We start from the raw sequence: 22,641 nt of genomic DNA on the forward strand, positions 1-22,641 counted from the left end.
GAGCGTGGCGTTGTAAAGCTAAAGAAATATCTATGAGCATGACATTAGCTAACTTTATATCACGTAACCTTTTGCATACAAGTTGGGTCTGTGTGTCACGCTATCAAAAAGTAATTTTATCTCAAACCCCAGTATAGGTTACCAAAACGTCTGTGTACAGATTATATATACTTTATAAGGTACAAATTTTGTAGTGTTTAAAATATATTAGAGCCAAAGAGTAACTTAGTTTAATTTTTTTCAATATTTTTTTAAACAATTTTTTCATGAAAATAAGTATTGAGATATTATTAATAACGTGGTTATTATTATTTTCCGTTTATTATAACTTCATTTATAATAGATGATCCCAGATAATTGTACTTTGTTATTATTTTGATAAGTGTTCATAAAAGTTATCAGTACTGATACTTTACGAATATTATTAGCAATAAATTAATACTTTTATGGAAGTTTTATTACATTAATTACCCCTTAGATTATATTAAAACACATCAAAATATACTATTTTATTTAAATTTATTTACATTTATATACAACATTAAATTTAATCGCTTGCGAAATCGTTTGAGCAATCGCAAAAACTTCAAAGAACTTATAATAATATCGACTTTTATAACACTTTATAATAAACAAGAAAACATAATATGTACGATAACTTATATAAAATCTTGTAAAATTGTAACTCAAAACTCAGTACACAAAACAAAACAGAATAAACTTATTTTCTAAATTATTCTAATTAGGTATAAAGAAATAAAACTATTTTGGGTACTGAGCACGAGACTAAGATAGCAATAGAGCGGGAATGATAGAAAATAGGTGGGCATATTGCTAAGTTATCTGCGCTGAATTATTACGAATCTAAACTACGATAGATGTTCTATAATTCGGGTATGTTGTCACATATACTTCAAAAATATGTCACTTAGTTTGTATAATTGTCAAACTGACAAATGAAAAATGTTTGGTAATAATCAGCTGTAATAACTAAGCAAAATGCGGGCGTCCTATCTAAAGTCCCGCCCGTTAACTAAACATAAAATAATAAAAGATTTGAAAAAATTAACTTAAAAACTGACTTTACGTATAAGATTTATCAGATTCGAATTAATATAACTGTCTTTCATGACATTGTAATTAAAAAGCTACACGCAATGAAAAGAAAAATACGTTAATTACGAAAATATCAATAAATAATCATTATTTATTAGTAAATAAAATGATAAATACATTTATATTTATATTAAAAAGGCTTTAATGCCTCGTCGGGTATTCGAAAGCGAATAAATTCATGAATTATTTTAATATCACGATTAAACTGTTTTTAGAAGATTTTAATATTGTATAATGAATAATGATGAATATAGGCAACATTGACATTAACATTTCCAATTTGCTTTCATTTTTTATGTGTATTGCCAGTATCTCATTAAAACGTTGCATAATATATAATTCTGTGATCATAGATCAGACAATAATAAGTACATTTTTCCTCAGTATGAGTTATCATATTCTGACCACAGATATTTATCCCGCCAGAATGAAATCATTTGTGACCAGTGAACACCGGACATAATACATAAACTCAAACAACTCTAAAGCTCTTTGGCAAGCATAATGCTATCTGAAGAGATTTTCGTGTTACTTAAGAACAATTATGTTCGGTTTCGGCTGCCTTGTAAAGATTTAGTGTAGTTGATGCTGCTAGATATAGTTTTGTTGTGGTGCAAAAATAGTTTTGCATATATTCTTCATGTACCTAAACGTTTCACGCCTGTTTTGGATGTTGTGTAGTAGGCGTTGGAGATGGCTTAAAGCATTGAAGCAGGAAAGCTGTGTACATGACAAAAGCTATCGATAAAGCTATCAATGCGTACATAAATATATTTAGTTCTGGTTGACGGAATCTGTTCTTCCGCAGCCATTCCAAAACCTCTTCTTCGGCCATAACGTCACCTACAAGTTACAAAATTTATTGTTAATTTAAATTGAATTAATTTTTTTTTATTGTTTCTCATATTTTTACATCAATAGATCAAGAGATGAGTATGAGACAACCCCAGTCAGTAGTCAAGAGACACTTTTGTTGGGGTTGACTCGCTATTTCCCTTTTAGGTTTAATTATTTATAATGTTGCATAAATGTGATAAATATAAAACCTCCTTATTTATAAAAACAAGCATATTCTCATTCCATTCTTTAACTGAAGTGCTCTTTTATCCCTTTCTTTTAATAAATACTGAATACTTTAATTGAAAAGCAGAAAAAAATGATTGTTTTTTTTATGAAATGGACATGCTTATTTTGTATTAGTGTAGTGGTTAAACAACTACGGAAATGGGAAACATCGTAAGGAAAATGCTATGTCTTAGCAAGGCCGAGACTTGCGAACGAGGATCTTTTACCAATATATCAATCAATGTGCCGAGCTATGCAAGCTATATTTCAAAAAAACTTGGAGCAAGTACGGATACGGCTTTAATAAGTTTCTTCCCAATAACTGGAACATACGAACAATTATTTTTCTTACCCCTGTATATACTCGGGAACCGCTTTCTAAAGTATACGATAGCTGGTAGTTTAGTCACGCCCCACTTGCGAGCATAACGAGGGTCGTGCATCTTCACAAATGTGATGTCTAAATTATCTGTTTCGCTGTCAATGTTCTCCAGTTTGTCCAGGACAATTCGGCTTTCCGCTGAGTTTTCATCTAAAAATTAAAAATTAAATGTGAATTCAGAATATTCTTGTCGTCTACGTATGGAATAGTTATTAGTTATGACGATTTGGTAATCAAGGGGTAAGGTTCGTTGGTGTGCCGTTAGCACAAAGAAACGGTACTTACAGAAATAAACCGCCAAGAACTCGTTCTCCTCTAGAAGCTTATCCAGCATTTTCCGGTTAACCTCTTCAATTTCGTTTTTGATTTCAAAAACCTCTTGAGACGTCAGCCATTGGAGTACCCTATCTACTTGATGCAAGTCTCCATCATATGGCATCGGAACCCTCTTACGGAAATACACCAAAGACGGAATATTTATAATGTTATATTGTGCAGCTGCCTCTGAGCTTGCAATTTTCACAAAATCAATACCGAATTGATCCACTTCTCCGTCTATTTGTTCTAATGCTTCCAGAATTTCTTGGCATTCTGGACAGTCTTCGTCGTCGTCTGAAATGTATTTGAACAAGTTTAAATTATATGCCATTGTACGGATATATCCTAAAACTGGAGTCCTGGCCTTTGAAACTGGAAGATATATTAGCATACTAAACTTAGAAACTTAAAACTTGAATCAGATGGCAAAATTAGTTCACCGAGTATATTTTCAGCCATCCAGTGTTTTTATTATCCAGAGTTTTTTCAAAAAAATGCACTTACAGAAGAAAACAGCCAGTAAATGAGACTCATATAATAATCTCTCCAACATTCGATCATTGACAGATTCTATTTCATCGGCTAGTTCACGATTTTCGTCGTCAATCAACCATTCCAATATTGATTCTTCATTTTGTAAATCGCCCTCAAAAAGTAATGGATTGCCGTTTCTGTAATTTTAAAGATAAAACTTACTAGTTTTTAACTAAGTAAGTGAAGTTGCCTTAAATTTTTTTGCAGAAGATTATGTTATAAGTAAAATCTAACGTGGAAATCTTATGTAACAGTCTAATATTTATTTCAGTAACATTTCTACGAAGCGAAACATACTTCAATTTAAGGAAAAATTTTATAAGCATAAATAGTAATAATATAAGGTAAACATAAATTTAAAGGATATATTTTATAATAATAACAGTACCTGAAATATACCATTGCAGGGAATGTCTTGATTGAATATCTTTTCGCCAGTTGAGGATCTTGAATTTTCACCATATGTATACCATATACGTCACATTCGTCATCTATTTTCTCAAGCTCTTCTAATATGTGATCACAAATATGGCAATTTAATTTATCTGTGAATCACACAAAATATTATTGTCAACTGATCTTGCAAATAGCATTTTCTTTAATATTCGTTTAACTATTAGCGAATAAGGAATCGTACATCACTAGATTCCTAAATATCTAGCCAAAAAAATTATTTACAAGATCGTCAAAAACCGCAAGAGAGTAAAAATATATATATATATATAACGCTTACAGAAATAGACGGCTAAATATTGAGTTTCATCCACCATTTTCTCTAGCATAACACGTGTTATCAATTCAATACGATCTTCAGTTTTCTGTGTTATCAACCACTGCAATACTTCCTCCTCTTCCGCTAATGATCCTTCATAGACATTGGGAATGTTATTTTCAAAGTAAACTAACACTGGAAAGTCGGTTGCTCCATACGACTCGGCAATAGAATAATCTTGAGTTTTAACAAATTTAATTCCATGTCTGTCGCAATCGTCATCTATATTTTCCAATTCTTCCAAAATTCCAGTGCATTGCTCACAGTCCAATGAATCTGTAAATTTACTTTAAATATTAAGTTTTGTTTGGTGTTTGATCGACTCGGGCTAAACATCACTCTAGTAATACGTCACGACTATGGTGATTTTTGGAGGCAAAACTATCTACACATACACAGTATTTACATGGGTCGTAGGTATGTAGTACACAAATAATGGGTATCGTTTATCAGAGTGTGCCAAAAAGCATGCTGCATGCTTGCTTGGATTCAGTACAAAATATTGGATAGGGTCAATCTATTTCATAATACTCTTGAGTACCCTCTATCTCTGGTAATTCAGCCTCTTCGGGGTCTTTGGTAAATTTCTTTTTAGTGATCTTTGCTGTAGCTTTCGCATGACACAGTTCACATAAAGTTTTGTTCCCTATTAAGAAGCAGAATAATTATTATAAATTAAGAACAGTACTGCCTACCAAGTCTTCAATTTACTTTTAAAAATACATCCTTTATTAACGAGATTTCGTGCAAAAGTACCTTTTTTACACTCCAAATAAATTTACTAGACGCGTACATATTGATTAAAAATTAGTATTAATTTCCTGACAATATATAGAAGAATAAAACTCAGTTTCATTGTATAAATAAAACAAAACTTACAGAAATAAACAGCTATCGAAGATGAATCTTCAATTAAATCTAATAGTTCCTGTCCCTCGAGCGCTTCTATAACATCTCCTGCAGGATTTTTTTGGACAAGAAGCCAACTCAATAGTTGTTGTTCATCGTACAAATCCCCTGTAATATTTAAATCGTTTAATCATCGTAGAAGCTTTAGTGAGGTGGAAAATATGTATGTTTTTTTATCTCAACGGTCATTGAAAAGTATTTATTATTGATACAACTGTCAATACATTTTAAAATATTAATTGCCATGTCCCTACTTATTCACCCAAATACTTTGTTTTTAGTTTTACTTTTGATTTTTAACTAAATAAAGTGTTGAGTGCTAAATGATAAATGTTTCATTTTTCAATGTTTATTTCATAGTTAGGTTACAATCTAGTTAACCCTAAACAAAATCTAAGATTTTTATACCTTTACCCTTATATCAACATAATAAACATTATAAAGTTAATAATAAGGAATGCAAAATATTACCTGCGTATATAACAGGATCTTTGGAACCCATTTTGAAAAAGAGAACTGCTGGTAATGCGAACACCCCAAAATCTTTGGCCATCTGTCTATCGTCAATCTTCACAAAGTTGATCCCTGCTCCATCCGCATCATCATCTATGTGTTCGATTTCAGCCAGCACTCTGGGACACTGTTTGCAGTCATTACTGTCTAAAACATGTAATATATGCAATACCATCTAAAATTAAAATCTGTTTTTCTTAAATGAATTTAAGTAAAACAAATTTCAGGGAAAATAGTCAAAGCTTAATTTTATATATTAATAATAATTTAAACAAGAAACTCACAAAAGAATACGGCGACATAATCGGACGTCTGTCTTATTTTCTGAAACATCTTTTTGTTCACTTTCTCGATATGATCTGTTAGTTCCATATTTTCAGGATTCGTTAACCAATCCAAAATTTCTTCCTCGTCATCCATGTCGCCATCATAATTAATAGCCTTCGTTTTCCTGAAGTATGTTATTCCAGGTGGATTTCGAAATCCATATTTCTTAGCCATCAGACGATCGCTGCATTTTACAATTTTTATTCCATATTCAGCAGCTTCATCATCAATTAACTCTACGTGTCTTAAAATTCTTGGACTGCCGGGATCTTCTTCTTTATCTAAAATTGTTCATACTAAATCATTACACTTGTTTAAATAGACATAGAAATAAATAAAAATAGTGTTTCTGAATTCTGACTTTTTTTGGATTGAACAACAAAACAAAATAGATATCCGATTAAAAGGCGGAGATTTTATTCAAAAGTCCCAGGTCCGATCTACGGCCTTTTATTTAAGAACAGGCACTACATTTAAATTTTTAAAAATTAATTCAATGGCGCTACAACGCTATTAAAATTTTTGTATCCGTTTCAGGTTCACATATAAATTTAGTCATATATAAAAATTGTAAGTCTATAAGCGTAGCGTCCTTAATTACTTGTAAGCTACTGGCATAATTTGCGATGTTTTGAATTTTTTAAATCTAAAACACCTCTCTTGAAATATGACAATTAATTACATACTGTAATTAATTGATACTTATACTTACGTATTTATTTGATACTTACAGAAAACAACTGCCAAAAATTCCTTTGTTTCAATGTATTTAAATAATTTGTCTCTGTTTATTTCTTCGATGCTTTCATCTTCTTTTTGTTTTACCATCCATTCAAGAACTTCGTTTTCATCAAAAAGATTACCTAAAATATTTTTAAATTTATTGCTTTTTTGATTCTACTAAATAAAAAATATATAAGCAAGGATCCACATCCATTTTTGTATATTTTAAAAACTCACCATTAAACATCCAATAATTGACATGCGTGGACTACTATGTATTATAATACCATGCTGACATCATTCGTGTATAATAATAAAATATATTATTAATTAAAATGTATTTATTTAACAAAAATATTGTACCAGCGTCGCCTCAACAAATTCAACATAACGAATAAATAAAATTAACATTCATGCGAAATGTCGATCAGACAACAACTTTAACATTATTCACAACGCTAGTACTGGAGCAAAGTTTCATGACTTCTGTCTCACAGGGTGATAAAAACTATCTCGTAAATACAAGTTTATACGATCGACTTACTAATCCCAGACGCATACATAATATAATAAATAAATAATATGAAAAACATTATAATGTAGCATTGCATTTGCTTATAATTGTAAAAGTGATATTAATTGTAGAACCCTATTATTAAAGTGGCGATACAAAATACATTAATCTAATAATACATATTATAACAGAAAGTGTGATTTAAAAGTAAGTTATGTGCTTAATGAGATTCCATGAAATCTAGAAAACTATTTATGAACATGAAATCCTTACAACGATAAGTCTTTCAATGTGGCAAAGTAAGTGAAGTTAAAATGCCTCTGTGTTGTGTCATCGTTAATTTCTAACATTGGAATAAAATTTACAATATACATAACGATTTATACACCAACTTACAAAGTTTCTAAATATCCCAATATTTATAGTGAAGGTACGGCACGGTAATATAGCCGTGTACAAAATTATACATTGGTCGTGATGACAGAACAGTATAGGCTGCATCGAAAATTTTTAGACCGAGATTTGCAGCGAAAAGTCAAAGTGCAATAATTATAAAATAAACTATAAACACCTCGCGAAGTGCTTGCAAGGACCAAGGGACACGAAGTTACTGGAGATGTTAATATAGCAGAGGATTTGATGCAGCGTTAGATTGAATATAAATAACTAAGTTACAGACTTTTGGTGAGATTTTAAAATGCAATCGTGTCCACTTGATACGCGCACGCGTGTCTAACAACAATATCGTACGACATTCCTGCTAGTATTACCATCATTACCACCACCAAATGTTTTCAGAGTCGAATAAACCTTTTTTTCCTTTGCCTTTTTCTGGCCTGGCAAGAGCTTTATTCTTTCCCTTAGTAGGTTTCTCTGGTAACACTGGTTTATCCTTTCCAAGCTTCTTCGCCGGAACTTTGGTTGGGGTCGCCTTGGGTACTTTCGTCGGACTTTGTACTTTAGTGGGACAGCACTGGTATGGTTCGTATGTCACTTTTGGCACAGCCGGTTTCGCCCCCAATCCAATGTAGAAACAGCGATCGCCTGCAGTCAGTAAAAATTTATGGTTTATACCGGCATATTGAAACCAAAATAACAGTTACTTGCGTTAATATTGTGCATATTTAAAATTAACCACGCGAGAGAAGAACGCGTTATTAATCTTACATGTTGTGTTAGTAATCATAAGAGTTTAAAGAAGTTTTAATTGCTAAGCGTTCGCGTATGACTGCAGGCAACAGCTGGTTATGGACCCATGCGGGTTCGTTTCGATTATCGACCATGCAGATGTGTAACTGGGGACATCTGTGCGTGTGCCTCCGTGCAGGGATCTCTCTACCGATAAGTGCTTACTCAATTACCTGCAAAGGCTGTTTTTAGGCTATTTGAATTACTTTCTTCGTCTTCATCATCGTTCTCGTCATCGTCATCATCCTCGTCGTCGTCATCATCCTCATCGTTGTCACTATCGTCATGGTCTTTATCATATTCGTCATCGTCATCGTCCTCGTCATTATCATCGTCATCGTCATCATCATCGTCATCGTCATCGTCATCATCTTCTTTGTCGTCATCATCTTCTTTTTCGTCATCGTCATCGTCATCATCTTCTTCGTCGTCATCATCATCGTTAGCAGTTACACTTACTCTGTTTTTAGGAGAATATGATTTCGAAGAACTTAATCTGGAATTGGAACTCACTATCCTTTTTAATTTATCAGGTAGTTTTGAAAGCTTCTTAAACTTATTATTAATATCGTTATCGTCACCATTGTCGTCATTGTCATTGTCATCATCGTCGTCATCATTATTATTGTGAGACCGTGTATTTCTATTTCGTTGTCTTTCACTCTTGCCACCTTTGACGAGTTTGCTTGAAACGGCTCCTGGAAAAACCACCTTCAAAGTTTCCATTTTTGTCCACACGACTAAGTTCCATGAAATTTTCATTTCTTATTTTCGTAATGGCTATTAAGGCCGAATGGACCCAGTTATAATTTTAACATCTGCATTGGCCATTATAAGAATTAGTTCATATTCGGTGGGTATCTTCACCTGAAGGCATTAGTAACTGTCATGCAAAGTGACGTAGCTCAAACATACAGCATTTTAGGCTAAAGACTTTTGAAATAATTTTGATGTCTAGAATGATGTCATGCATGTATTTGTTTTTTGTATATAACATAGAAATAATTAAACATAAACCAATTATTGTAACATTTGAAAATGGATGTGGATTCTTACTTTTTTGATCTATTAGCCACTGGAGAACCTTATTTTCATTCTTTAAGTTACCTATAAACAGATTAATCATTTATAAATTATTTGCTAACCATACTAGTATTATCTCCTTCTTATGATAACAAACTCTCCTTTAATTAATCCTGTTTAGAACTTACCGTCATACATAATTGGTACTCCAGTCTCATAGTATACCAACGCTGGAAAACTAAATATACCAATATCGGACGCGAGCTTAGAATCTTTAGATTTCACAAACTGTATTCCATGTTTGTCCGTGTCATCATCAATTGTTTCTAATTCTTCTAAAATCTCATCACAGGTATCACAGTCATCGTTATCTGTCAATACATATAGATTTAAATCGTTACAAGTAAAAAGTAAAATTATTAAATCTTCTTTTCATTTGTAGGGCATCATGTTATAAATAATTATAGAAAAAGGCATACAAGACTTACAGAAAAATACGGCTAAATGCTCAACATCATTAATGAGGTCTTTTAACGTTTTTCTATCTACATTTTCGATAACTTCTGGCTGTGAATGTTGAAGATCCAAAACCCATTTTAGAATGGCTTCTTCGTGCATCAGATCACCATCATAGATAGTTCTGAACTTGTGTCTGTAGAAAGCTAATGCTGGTAAGCCTGGCAGGTCATATTCCTTCTCAACGCCTTCATCGGATGTTTTAATAAAATCAATATTTTCTTCTTCACATTCATCGTCAATGTTTTCCAACTCGCTTAAAATTTTCTGAGATTTTTTGTCACTTTCCTTATCTTAAACAAAAATATTAGAATGAAAACGTTTTGTATACGTTTTTGGAATTTTATAAAATAAAATATAAATGCTTACAGAAGAAAACTACAACATGGTCGTTTTCCTCTAAAATTTTTTCCAACATCCGAGAATTTACTTCTTCAATTTTTCCTGGAATTTCCAAAGTGTCTTCATCTGTGAGCCATGCAAGGACCTCGTCCTCATCCTCGATGTCACCTTTAATATAAGTTTAAAAATTGTAAAGGTACATTTGAATGATAAACCATGTAAGTAAAAATTTGCTTAAAAAGTTCCTAAACATTCTTTCTCCAAGCAAATGTTATATTCACGATCAAAATAAAAAAAGCAACCTTCATATCACGTCATTTTCAAGTTTAATTACGACAGCTGATGAAATAATATACAACAACATTATAAACATAATATAAACAGTTTTACTGGTTTTACCGAATTTTAATAATATAGCTTTAGCTAGCATGTTATAACCCGATTTTGTTCAAGTGAAATCAAGAAAAATTGTTATAAAAGGTCTGGATTTTATACTATGAAACCATTACGCTACAGAAATACATATAACAAAGTTAAATTAAAAAAAAAGTAAACTAACCCTTAAATATTAGAGGTTCCTTATTCCTGAAGAATACTAATGCTGGGAAAGTTTTGATTCCATATTTCTTAGCCAATGACGTATCTTCAGTAGTCACAAATATTATTCCCGTTTCATCCAATTCGTCATCAATGTTCTCGAGCTCTTCCAAGATGTTATCACATTCTTCACCTTCTTCACAGTTTCCGCCTGTAAACGATGTATTGTATTAAAACCATAATCTGTAATTTTTAGGAATAAACCACTGTTTAGTGGATATTCCTAAAAAAAATATGCTACCCTTGATATAACATTCTGCACATTTGCGGCACGTAGTAACCTGTCGTTTATGCCGGGAGTTATTAATTTATTATACACTAATATTCCAAGTGAAAAACTGTAGTCATGTAGATTGTTGACAATGGCTTTTTCCCTTATATTATGTTAAGAGATAAACACCTTTTTTCGACTGGTTTAAGGTATCGTAAATATAAACTTTTTAAACCACTTAAACAACACTTTCGATACAACATTTATAATAACCAATTATAGTTACTCACTGAAATAGACGACAACATATTCATGCTCTTCAATGAGATCAGTTAGAATTTCGTCAGTAACCTCCTCAATGGTGGCGCTGTTCTTCTGCTCAATCAGCCATGCTAATACTTCATCTTCGTTCATCAGATCCCCTTCGTAAATTGCTGGGATGTTATCTTCAAAATATACTAAAGTAGGGAGGTGGTCAATACCGAATTCCTTTGCTTCCTCATCATTGTCCATCCTGACTATAACGATTCCTTCTTTCTCCAATTCGTCATCAATGTTTTCCAGTTCATTCAATACTCTTATGTCTTGTTTGTCCTCTTTATCATCTGAAACAGTGTCTTAATTATATATCACATAGTGAATACTAATCTATAATAGGCGGGGAAGAAAACAAACACAATATATATATTTGTTAAAAATGTGATTTTATCCCACATAATAATATGATGTTTCAATTATAATTTTCTTTAAATTAAGTTATGCTTATATATATAAAAAAATTGGAAATTCAACAGATAAATGATTACTTTTTTTGAGAATTTAATACATTAGAAAGATTTAAATACACTTACAGAAAATAACAGCTAAGTACTTTGCACTGTCTATAAGTTTGTCCATCATTTCATCTGTTACCTCGGGAATTTCACTGTGACGTTTCTGATGAATCAACCATCCCAAAAGTTCATCTTCCTTCATAAGATCACCCTCATATACATGAGGAATACCTTTTTCAAATAAGACCATGGTTGGAACTGTCTCAATTCCATATTCTTTAGCTTCTTTATCGTCATCGATTTTCACGAACGCAATGTCGTTTTGGTCACATTCGTCATCAATGTTTTCTAACTCGGCCAAGATCTTTTGGCTTTTCTTTTGATCTTTGTCATCTGAAACGAATAAATATGCACTATATGTGATTTATTTGCTAGTTCTTATTCAAACAATTATTTATTAAATATTAAATATATTTTGCCGAATTAAATTTTAAATATTTATTTATTTAAATTACTATTAAATTACCATTACATCGTAACAGTAATTGAAATAACAACCCATAATAAATGATGGTTAATGGAACTCTTAAGAATTCAGTGAGTGTGAAATGGAATTAGTTAGTATTTGCCGCAATGTTGTATGTCTGACGTATCTACATTAAATATATATATTTTAATTATTCATCGAAATCACAATTCTAATTTGGAAACAGCAACGACATGTTATAAAATAACTATGAAGTTACAAGCAGATAATGTCCCTTTGTTGAATTTTTGAAGAATAAATATGGACCAACTAAAATAGTTTGTACTTACAGAACAAAACGGCCACATATGGCATTTTTTCGATCATCATATCCAGCATTTCATCTGTAATGTCTTCAATTTCGTCACTCTCCGTTTGGTGCTTAAGCCAAGCCAATACTTTTTCTTCCTCTTCCAAATTGCCTTCATAGTAAGTTGGTATACCCTTCTCGAAATATAGCAACGTTGGTAATTTTTCAATGCCGTACTCCTTTGCTTCCTCATCATTGTCAATTTTTACAAATGCAACACCTAATTGGTCACATTCATCATCAATGTTTTCCAATTCAGCTAATACTTTTTGTGATTTTCGATCGTTGTTGTCATCTAAAATAATATTTCAATTTAATTTTTGTACTATCCTCGTAATATTTATCATAGATAGTTATTTTAATAAGTAATACTCACAGAATAGAACAGCAACTGTTTTGCCATCTTTAATGAGACGGTCTAACATTTCATCAGTTACGTCTTCTATTTCATCCTTTTCTAACTGACCAACCAGCCATTCTAACATTTCATCCTCATTTTCAAGGTCACCTAATTGAAAATAAATTCGCGTTAAACATAAAGTTTAATCTATTTAAAAAATAACAAATATATGCAATCTTACCGTCATAAACATTGGGGATTTGTTTCTCGAAGTAGACTATCGAGGGAACATCGTCAATGCCGAATTCTTTTGCTGCTTTTTTGTCATCGATCTTCACAAACTGGATACCATGGCGGTCGCAATCATCATCTATTTTCTCTAATTCTTCTAAAACTGTCATGGATTCTTCATCACCATGATCATCTGTAACCACATAATATAATTTAGATTATAAATAAAAAAAATGTTCATTAAAGACGGAGACGCAAACGAAGATGTAAAATATTGCATGGAAGAAAGTTTCGTAAAGTTAAGGAAATAACAATATAAATATAAAATAATAGGGTTGTTCTAAGGCGTTCACAAATGATAAGGATGTTGATTAATTATGGAATAGAAATGAAATAAACTTAAAATTACTAACCTATTCACGCAGATTAAGTAGTGGATAGTAATACTATATTAAAATAAACATATAATAACAAAATACTTACAGAAAAGAACTACTAAGTTATCTACATTGCCAATAAGAGTATTAAGGGTTTTCGCTGTAACATCCTCGATCACATCTTCTTCGTCCCCAGTCGATTTGTTCGCAATGAGCCATTCCAGCACATCTTCTTCGCGGCTTAGTTCACCTAAAAAAATTAATAGCGTTAAATAATATTCAATAAAAATTTAACAATCTTAATAGAAAACAGCATGCTTTAGGTTATAATTATAACTTGATATTACGTTTACATTAGTAATTTAATTGCTACTCAAATGAGTCACAGACCTTCGTAGATAATAGGTATCTGATGCCTGTAGTACACAAGTCTTGGCAATTCTCCAAGACTGTATTCTTCGGCAAGTTCCTCGTCATGGATCTTTACAAAGCCTATACCCAGCTGATCTGCTTCATCATCGATATTTTCTAGCTCCTGAAGTGCTTTTGCACATTTCTTACATTCAGGTTTATCTGAAACATTACAAGTGTGTTAAAGTGGTTTGTTATCAATGTAAAGATCAAATGTCTCTATGACATGCCTCGTTTAGGACTCGAAGCAGTGCAGTTAAGCGTTGACGAAATATTTTGTAGTGTTAAAAGATAGTTAATAAAGTGTGTGCTTTAAAGCGTCGTGTCGTGCAAGTGGTGGTGAGAGTGCTATAAAGTGAACGTAGTGGGCTTTGCTATTTCTATCGTTGCAGGGAGGGTACATTCTTCAGTGGATTAGCTGGGTAGAGAATCTAAGATTCTTCGAGGGGCAGTCAGACCTGAAAACTAACATTTCTTACGAGGGAGCAGTTCCGGAATTTAACTAGTCATTCAAGAATCACAAACCATGTGCTATTCACCAACTAGTGCTATAAAATTGTGCATTTATAATTTATATTTGCTTACACACGTCACTTAAAAAGGTGAAGTGAAGTGTAACTATATTTATATGAATATTTATGTAGACTGCAAAGTATTTAGGTCAAGGTCATCATATCTGAATCTATTTTCGGATAAGATACAAAACTTGTATATAATATAAGGAACATAATAGGTGGAGTGAGGAAATTGTTAGCCAGTTGTAATCATGACATGTCGGTCCGTCAATCCGAGCTTGCTTGTGGGACGGAAATAGAACATCTGAAATAGCTCGCTCTACTATCCAATAGAGCAAATGAGTTTTTGATTTTCTTATTCGCAAACTCGCTTATATGTGACTTAACAAAGTAGTTTCTAACTAATTAGATTTTACTATACATACTATATTATTATTCCGGCCTGTATAGGTTCATGTTCCGGCCACTATAATGTGTTGTCTATGCCAATTTTTTTTGTAATCAGAGTCAAACGGGCATGAGACTGACCTAATGTGAAGTGATACCACCGCCCATGGACACTCACATTGCCAAAAGGCCGCGTTGCCTGCCGTTTAAGGATTGGTATGCTCTTTTCTTGAAGGACCCTAAGTCGAATCAGTTCAGAAATACTTCAGTGGGAAGTTCCACATAGAGGTGGTGCGCGGCAAAAACTGCTTTTACAAATGCTAATTGCTCAGCGCAATTGTAGTCAAGTATTAAAAATCGATATAATCGTTCGGAATCCAGAAGTGCCCGCCGCGCACCGCATAACAAGCGGAAAGCACGATCTATGTAAAATAAAAACTAACTACGAAGCAAAATACCAGCCACAACGTTAATACTATGAGGCATGCCGCCATCTGAAGTCCTTACTTACTGTTCATCGGGCCGCAATTTTTGTGATCGGGACCTACGTCAAAAACACTGTCAACACACAGCACAACCTTTTCCTTTACATTGATGTACTTTTTATAAATGATGGCAATAGCAAAGTTAACTACTCTTATTATAATTATAGTTTTCTCTTAATTGTTAGTCAAGATAGGCCTCAACTTTTACCATATTAGCTCATAAACAGTATTCATTTTAGTAAAACCACATGGGATATACAAATACATACAAAATAGCACAGCTACGTATTCAGTATCCTCGACGATTTTCCCGAGGATTTTTTGATTGACTTCCTCTATCCTGTCTGGAAGGTCCATTGCTTCTAAGCTCGTCAGGAAATCCAAAACGCTCTCTTCATCCATAAGATCTCCTAAAATTTTAACATTATCTTTCAATTAATTTATCAAAACGTAATTTGAATATATCGTTTCCTTTCTCGGCAAATAATTCAGTTATCGCACGAAGAGTTCATTTGTTATTTTAAGTCATAGTTACAGTCAATCTTACAGTACTGTATTATTAATTAAACCTGATCACTTGCCAAAAACATCAACCTCGTAGACGTATCTGCATCTACTACAGATAGAAGGCATCAATGTCATTCAAACTGATTTGATATTTTTATACGCATTTAGTCCAGTGGTGGGTTTACAAGTTTTCAAGATATTGTTACTGTTAAGTTTCTGCTGTTTTTGCATTTACAATTGTCATTATAACATTATTTTTACTATCCAACCATTTCGTTGAAATTGCACGTAAAGTAATAGTATGTAGGAATATATATGTAGTTTTTACTACAAACAACCCAGTTTGCAGCCTTCAACCAGTAGTAGGACTGACATGGGTTGATAGGGGGGATAGGGAAAGAGGTACATTTTCTGCAATTTCGCTCTTTTCATAGTGTGAGCTGAAGGTAAGACGTGTTTTAGTGGTTGGTGAGCAGCGACCTAGATGTTTTACTGTAGAATAAAAGTTTGCTGCACCAAATATACAAATAAGAGGGGAAAGTCATCGGCAGTTGTTGCAGAATTTCTGTAAAACACCAGAAAAACGTCACGCAGAAATCATTTTGATGAGGGTAGCAAAAATTCACTTTCCAAATTTCCCGCACTAGGCTCCAGCCTACTCAGCCTGCTGGTAAATCCGCCACTGATTTAGTCTAAAATCACACTGCATAAAATATCTATTTTTGTATGTGTATCTGCTTCGTATTGGTCTATATCTGTAAACAGATGCCCAGTGAAAGTGTTTTACCTTCGTAAATGATCGGTTCCTTCTCACGGAAGTACGTGAGGGCGGGGAATTTCGTGATGCCATGCTGTTTCGCCAGCCTCTTATCATTGATCTTCACGAAGTCTACGCCGAAGGAGTCCGTGTCATCATCTATTTTTTCTAGCTCGTCTAGAACTTTGTCGCACGTGACACAACTTCTTGCATCTGTAAATTCATGTTGAATATCTAAGGTTTTATTAGAAACTACGGTACTTACGTGTTAACGTAACCGCGGCAAAAATTTAATGGTTAGCGTGGACAACCTAAACCTAAATTATTGATGATTCAATATAAAATGAATCACTTTTTATAAAAACAAAACACTAGACGCCAACAAGGTTTAGGTTTGGGTAGGTATCGGTTGTCTACACTTGCTTATCATTAAATTTTTGCCACAGTGGCTTTAATACGTAAGTACCGAAACTACGTTTCAATAAAAATTATCTTATAAATAGAAAATTAAAACAATTTTTAAAAGTTTCGGCCCTGCGGCAGTATAACTTTAACGCAGCATTTCCTCGCTGTATTGCTATTATTATTCGCTAATAGAGCAAAGTACCAGCTCTGGCTTCACCGGTACTACGGTGCCAACTGAAAACTTTGTTTAGCGCCAGTGCACTTGAACCCTAGAACCTTAAATAGTCTAGTCGTTTTGGTTAAAAACTAAACACGTAAAAAGCTGACCACAAAATTGTCGCCTCGGCCCACATTACGATCGCTGTGCGGTTTAAAGAGAAATAATTATTTAATGTATAATTCAGAGAAGTCTCGCGATTATTACCAGTCTTAAAGAAGTGGTTCGGACCAATGCTTTAAAACTGGTAACATCGAAGCATCGGTGCTTCGATGATAGCTGGTTGAAAATTGTGAACGATAAAAAGTACTTTACGACAGACAAACATCAAGGTAATACGGTAAAATCAAGTTAGAAGTAAATACTGATGAATAAAAAACTAATTCTTAGGCCTTCTTTATAATGAATCTACCTATAGTGATACCTACCGAACCTGTTTACCAAAATGAAGAGGTTAGAATAATAAATATAATAATAACAAAAATTCTTTATAACTAATCTACATTTTTTTTGCCATGTGCCACGTGCCACGGCTGGCTTTAAATGAATAAAATGATACACCTTTTGCTAATAAGGTATAAAATTCCTTAAATTCATCAAATTTGTCCTATCACGAAAGAACGGACACTCCCAATTCTGATACTGATACACTCGATGTTCGAAAATTAGGGCGGTAGATAGACTTCCGAGAGATTCAAAGCCAACTGTCAGAAATTTCATTCATAACTCAGACAAATGAACGATAATGAATGAAAACAATGACAAGTAGTACTGACGATGCGACTCATGAGCTAAACTCGTAAGTGATTAATATCCTCAATTTCATAGTACATTAAGGGAAAAACATGGCAAGGCAGGAATATAATTATGAATGAAAAAAATAAATCATCTTCATTTTTTTCTTTTTTTTAATGGGAGTTAAGAGGCCAGAATCATTTTGCAGTTGAAAATAGTATCTTTATTGTCACGGTGAACATTTACTTTTAAAACATTTTTGTAGATATTTATGTATTCTTTAATATTGTAAAAATGTTTCGGTCCTATCATCAACCGTTTTTGCAGCGCAAGCGATAAAAGATATTTTATAGCATTATTTTTACACCACAGCATTATTGTAATATTAGTAGGATCCTAATGTTATGTTTCCCTTGCAATTTAAATTCCTGTATGAATCAGTGTTAATGTAGCATTTAAATGGTGAAATATATTTCAGTATATTAAGTATCTGTTTATTCGCAAATTTCTAAGTCCCTTTAAATCTCATATACAACATAGGTAACTATTTTGAAAACACATTTAAATCGGTTTAGACTTATTACACACATACCTACGCATTTTTAGGCCAAGGGGATATTACTTCAGTCTTTAATGTTGATACAATTAAATGTCGGTAAAATTTTGTATATTACTTATTGTACATGACTTATTCGTAGCGGTTTTCGTAGCTACACGTTACGGATATTATCTGCAGGTATATCCTATGTTTTATCTATGCGACATTTTTCGCGTCTAACATTACGTGAATGCTGTGGTAAAATCATTTACGTATTAAACTAGACTAATGATTTATAGATTTCTGGCTTGTTGTACTACATAGTATACTGCTCACGAAAAGTCTAATTTTACTATAATTGGGACGAAGATCCGTTTTATATAATAGTAGTAAATGTAACGTTAGTATTACCCTAGTGGCTTGAGAATGCGACTCCCATTCTGGAGGTCGTAGATACAAACTTCGGTGCCAATGGACTTTTATTTCTTTATGAGCATTTAACACTCCCTCGTATGGCAAAGGTGAGAAACCGGCCATAAACACAAAGCAAAGAAGACGGAAAACCTACTTACCTAATTAGAAAAACATCGCGGAACTGATATAATATACATCTGGGCCCTAGATGAAGTTTATCGGAACTAAAAGTAGACAAGTAGGCACTAAATAGATTAGGAACATTTTAAATTCAAAAAGAAAATAAATCCATTCTTTCAAAACTCGGGTATGCACCCACGACATAAAAATTTTCATTCATTTTACAGAAGGTACTTTAATATTTTAGAAACACGTATTTTAATTACATTTTATGCTTTTCCAATTCCGTCCGCAAACATTTGCTGTAACCAAAATCAACAACATCTAACCGACATTTAACGACTATAAAAGTGAGATATAAAGTATCTTTTGAATCATTTCTCCGAAAATATCAGAGGTGAAATGCTAAAATAGATTTTACGTAAACGACGGCACAGTTCATATTAAGATTTACAATATATTAACTGTGTATAAACTTATCAATGTTATATCTGTGGGAGTATGATAGTTTTAGCATTCCATTTTCAAAAGCAAATTCATAGCATTTGTGTATTATTCATAGGTTTCATTATCTATTGAGTGTTATGTTTTTAAGACCCGTATCACAAATTTACGTAGCAACAGATTATTTAATTATAGAGTCAACAATGGGAATGAATGTTACATGTATAGGTGTAAAGAGGCCCGGGAGGTTGGCTGTGCGCATCCAATTATTGTCTACCCACTCCAGGGCATTGGAAATTCTAGGCTAAACACCGAAGAAATTCACACACAGTTGGACGCAACCAATGAAAAGTAACTCTAGATACGCCAACGTATATAACATTACTATAATAAAATGCAACGAAAACGTGACTGAATCCAAACTCAAACTCAAAATATCTTTATTAATATTGGTAAACACATAATATGAACGTCAAAAAGAAATTTAATTAATTGTAAATTTACATTTACTACCAGTTCGCAAGTCAAGGGCTGGTATGAAACTCTTTTTAATCGATAAGTCCGTTTTTTTTTAATTTAAGGCCAGAATCCGAAAAACGTCAATATCTGAAAAGCGAGTAATATATAAATTTATATTATGATTACTATTTGAGTCAGTTGCGGAACTTACTACGCCTCATGTTTGTAATTTTTACAAATTCATCTGAAAATTTACACGTAGAATCTTTTAGAATTTAAATGTAGTTTTTTCTCTCAATAATGCCTTAATATATAAACAAACATTTAATTCTGTATTTTTCACATTTAAATACACTTACTTATAATGGTAAAAGGTTAAAAGCCTGGAACAAAAACTATGTTTTATAAGTAACTTGTTTCTAAACTGTTTTCATTCATTCTACAATGATAAGTATCTACTATTTCATTGTCGGTTCAAACTAGTAAATGCCTTGTATAATGTTAAGAATATAAAAATATTTGATGTTATTCGTTTACGAACATGTCTGGAGACGTCACGGCCATGCGCGGGCGTCTCTGTTTGTAAATGAACTAGCAGCGAACCACTTTCTTATTTATGTTTGATGAGAACCATAAAAAATATGAGTGTGCTTTGTGTAAGCATTACAAGAACCTTGCAACGAGAAAAGATAAAAGAGATTTTAATTACATTATACCGGAAAAATACTAGATTTTGTTAATCAAGTAAATTATGCGACGACTTTGGAAGAATTCCAAGCCTAGCATTTGTACGAGGCACGTTTTCGTAATTATATCTTTTCTTAAACACATTCTACCAGGGTCCTTCTATTTTTATCGTAAATTGCTTGTTAAACTTTGAATTGTTGTAATTAATTGATTAAACTGGGACAGGGAAAGTTTGGTCCCTACTTAACAATTGTTTTAATTTTATTTTTATTCATTTTAATTACTTTTATTATTACAAAGTTACGGAAATTGAATATTGTTAATACTGTTTATTTAATTGTTGTGATTACTAATAAAGTATTATCTTTTATTGGTTATAATAATGGGTATTTATACGCTAAGATAAATAACGGACGGAAAATTATATAGATAGAGAATAAGTGTAATTGAAAGAACAAATGAAAGCTTATGTTTCTTTAGTTCATAATGCAGTTTCAAATATACTTGTCATTTTATATATAAACATAACAGCAATAGCAACCAAAGTGTATCTTTTAGTATCTAATTGTGTAATTGCTCAAGTATTAGGAATATATACGAATTACGGGATAAAATTATTTTGACTAAATACTGAGGTAGAGGCTGCTGTAGGTATCTATAACACTATTACTATGACATATTATCTATGTAGACGAGCTGAAATATAATTAGAACACATTGAGAGATGACATTCACCTTTTGCCAACACACACACATAGCATTTTTTTAAAAGTTAACGGGCGATTAGCGGATACGGCGCAAGAGTTGGCGACAAGTGAAAATAGCCGGAATGCCAACAGCACGTAATGGAAATCTATTTCAGAGGAACATGCGGCATACACTGGTATCGCCGGGGCGGGCGTAGGCGCTCCGCGACCTTGGTGGTCGAGCCGTGGAGAGCCCCGCCGCCATTTTAGGTGACGAGGCGGTCGGGTCGGGTTTTATTGTCTCCGTTGCATAACACGCTCGCCAAAATATCAGCGAAGCGACCGGCGACCGCCGAGGGTCAAGCGGGGATCGGCGACTGAGGACTCGCCGCGCGGGATGGGGCTGGCAAGCCGCCAACTTACACCAGAACACGGCCACGAAGTCCTTGTCGGTTAGAAGTCGTTCGAGCTGCTTGGCGGTGACCTCCTCGATTCGGGGCTCGTGGTCTGTCTTCGGAGCTGACTTGCGCGCGGCAACTGACACGAGCAACAAAGCCACGAGGGCCGGCACCCACCGAGCCATGGCGAGAGCGCGCGCGGACTGACGCTGCGGCCGCCCTGCGCGCGCGCCGCCCGCCCTCGCCGCCCGCCCGGCTAACGCGCATGCGCACACACTTGAACTTCACACTACGATGTTTTGTTTACACTCTCGTTTAATTAATTCTTCACTTTCAGGCGCTAATGAATCCCGTTTCCAATAATGAGTATTGAAATACGATAACAGGAATTTTCTATATATTTAACTTTTGTATAGTTAATACACAAAGTAGGTATTAATTTAATTTATATTCGCCCTACAACCTTCAAACTATAAATGTTTTGTCCTTATCAGTCTTGTGTACCATTTCATATAAATACAGGTGATAAACATTATTTAACTTGTCAAGGATAATCGTAGAACTAAGCTTTTGAATTTAGCAAGCTGAAGCCTCTTATCAGGTCTTGAATAAAAGTATTCATACTTTTATATTTTCATTCATTACTATAACTATAAATAATATTCTATGTAATAACCACAAATAGATGAATGAAATAATATGATGTCACACTTTAGTAATTGAGAGCTCCGAACATTAAAAATATTTAAAACTAATATCGTATATAAGAGGGTTTTATAAGCAAAAACTTAAAAACATAATTCTGTAAAATCAAAGGGAATCTTTTAATAAGCCCCATCTAAGACATAAATACGTTTACTAAAATAATG

At 33.2% G+C, this 22,641-nt stretch overlaps 1 protein-coding gene across 4 annotated transcripts; it reads right to left on the reverse strand.

Annotated features, from left to right (window-relative positions):
- Nucleotides 1-502: 502 nt before the first annotated feature.
- On the reverse strand, nucleotides 503-21,997 carry LOC110996995. Of its 4 annotated transcripts, XM_022264917.2 has the most exons (26): nucleotides 21,798-21,997; nucleotides 16,700-16,882; nucleotides 15,675-15,815; nucleotides 15,432-15,464; nucleotides 13,998-14,180; nucleotides 13,714-13,857; nucleotides 13,241-13,423; nucleotides 13,036-13,167; nucleotides 12,640-12,954; nucleotides 11,902-12,216; nucleotides 11,341-11,655; nucleotides 10,802-10,990; nucleotides 10,270-10,410; nucleotides 9,873-10,193; nucleotides 9,573-9,755; nucleotides 6,668-6,799; nucleotides 5,894-6,217; nucleotides 5,568-5,756; nucleotides 5,067-5,204; nucleotides 4,729-4,833; nucleotides 4,149-4,463; nucleotides 3,804-3,960; nucleotides 3,386-3,552; nucleotides 2,849-3,175; nucleotides 2,534-2,713; nucleotides 503-1,959 (listed from the first exon to the last, which is right to left on the reverse strand). In XM_022264917.2, exons 1-26 carry the CDS (start codon nucleotides 21,955-21,957, stop codon nucleotides 1,772-1,774), a joined length of 5,160 nt encoding a protein of 1,719 aa, XP_022120609.1. In that variant the 5' UTR covers nucleotides 21,958-21,997; the 3' UTR covers nucleotides 503-1,771. The 4 variants fall into 4 exon arrangements, with proteins under 4 accessions (XP_022120609.1, XP_022120610.1, XP_022120611.1 ...); XM_022264918.2 differs by lacking the exon at nucleotides 15,432-15,464; XM_022264919.2 differs by lacking the exon at nucleotides 4,729-4,833.
- Nucleotides 21,998-22,641: the final 644 nt, after the last annotated feature.

This window comes from Pieris rapae, chromosome 7, assembly GCF_905147795.1.
Source record: "Pieris rapae chromosome 7, ilPieRapa1.1, whole genome shotgun sequence".
NCBI classification, from domain to species: Eukaryota; Metazoa; Arthropoda; class Insecta; order Lepidoptera; family Pieridae; genus Pieris; species Pieris rapae.

Excerpts from the sequence above, each read along its gene's own strand:
- LOC110996995 (XM_022264917.2), bottom strand. The coding sequence starts at position 21,957 with ATGGCTCGGTGGGTGCCGGCCCTCGTGGCTTTGTTGCTCGTGTCAGTT. Across the intron at positions 10,194-10,269 it reads CCATGTTGTAGTTTTCTTCT|ATAAGGAAAGTGACAAAAAA; the intron begins GTAAGCATTTAT and ends TTTTTGTTTAAG. Across the intron at positions 4,464-4,728 it reads TGAATTACCAGAGATAGAGG|ATTCATTGGACTGTGAGCAA; the intron begins GTACTCAAGAGT and ends GTAAATTTACAG.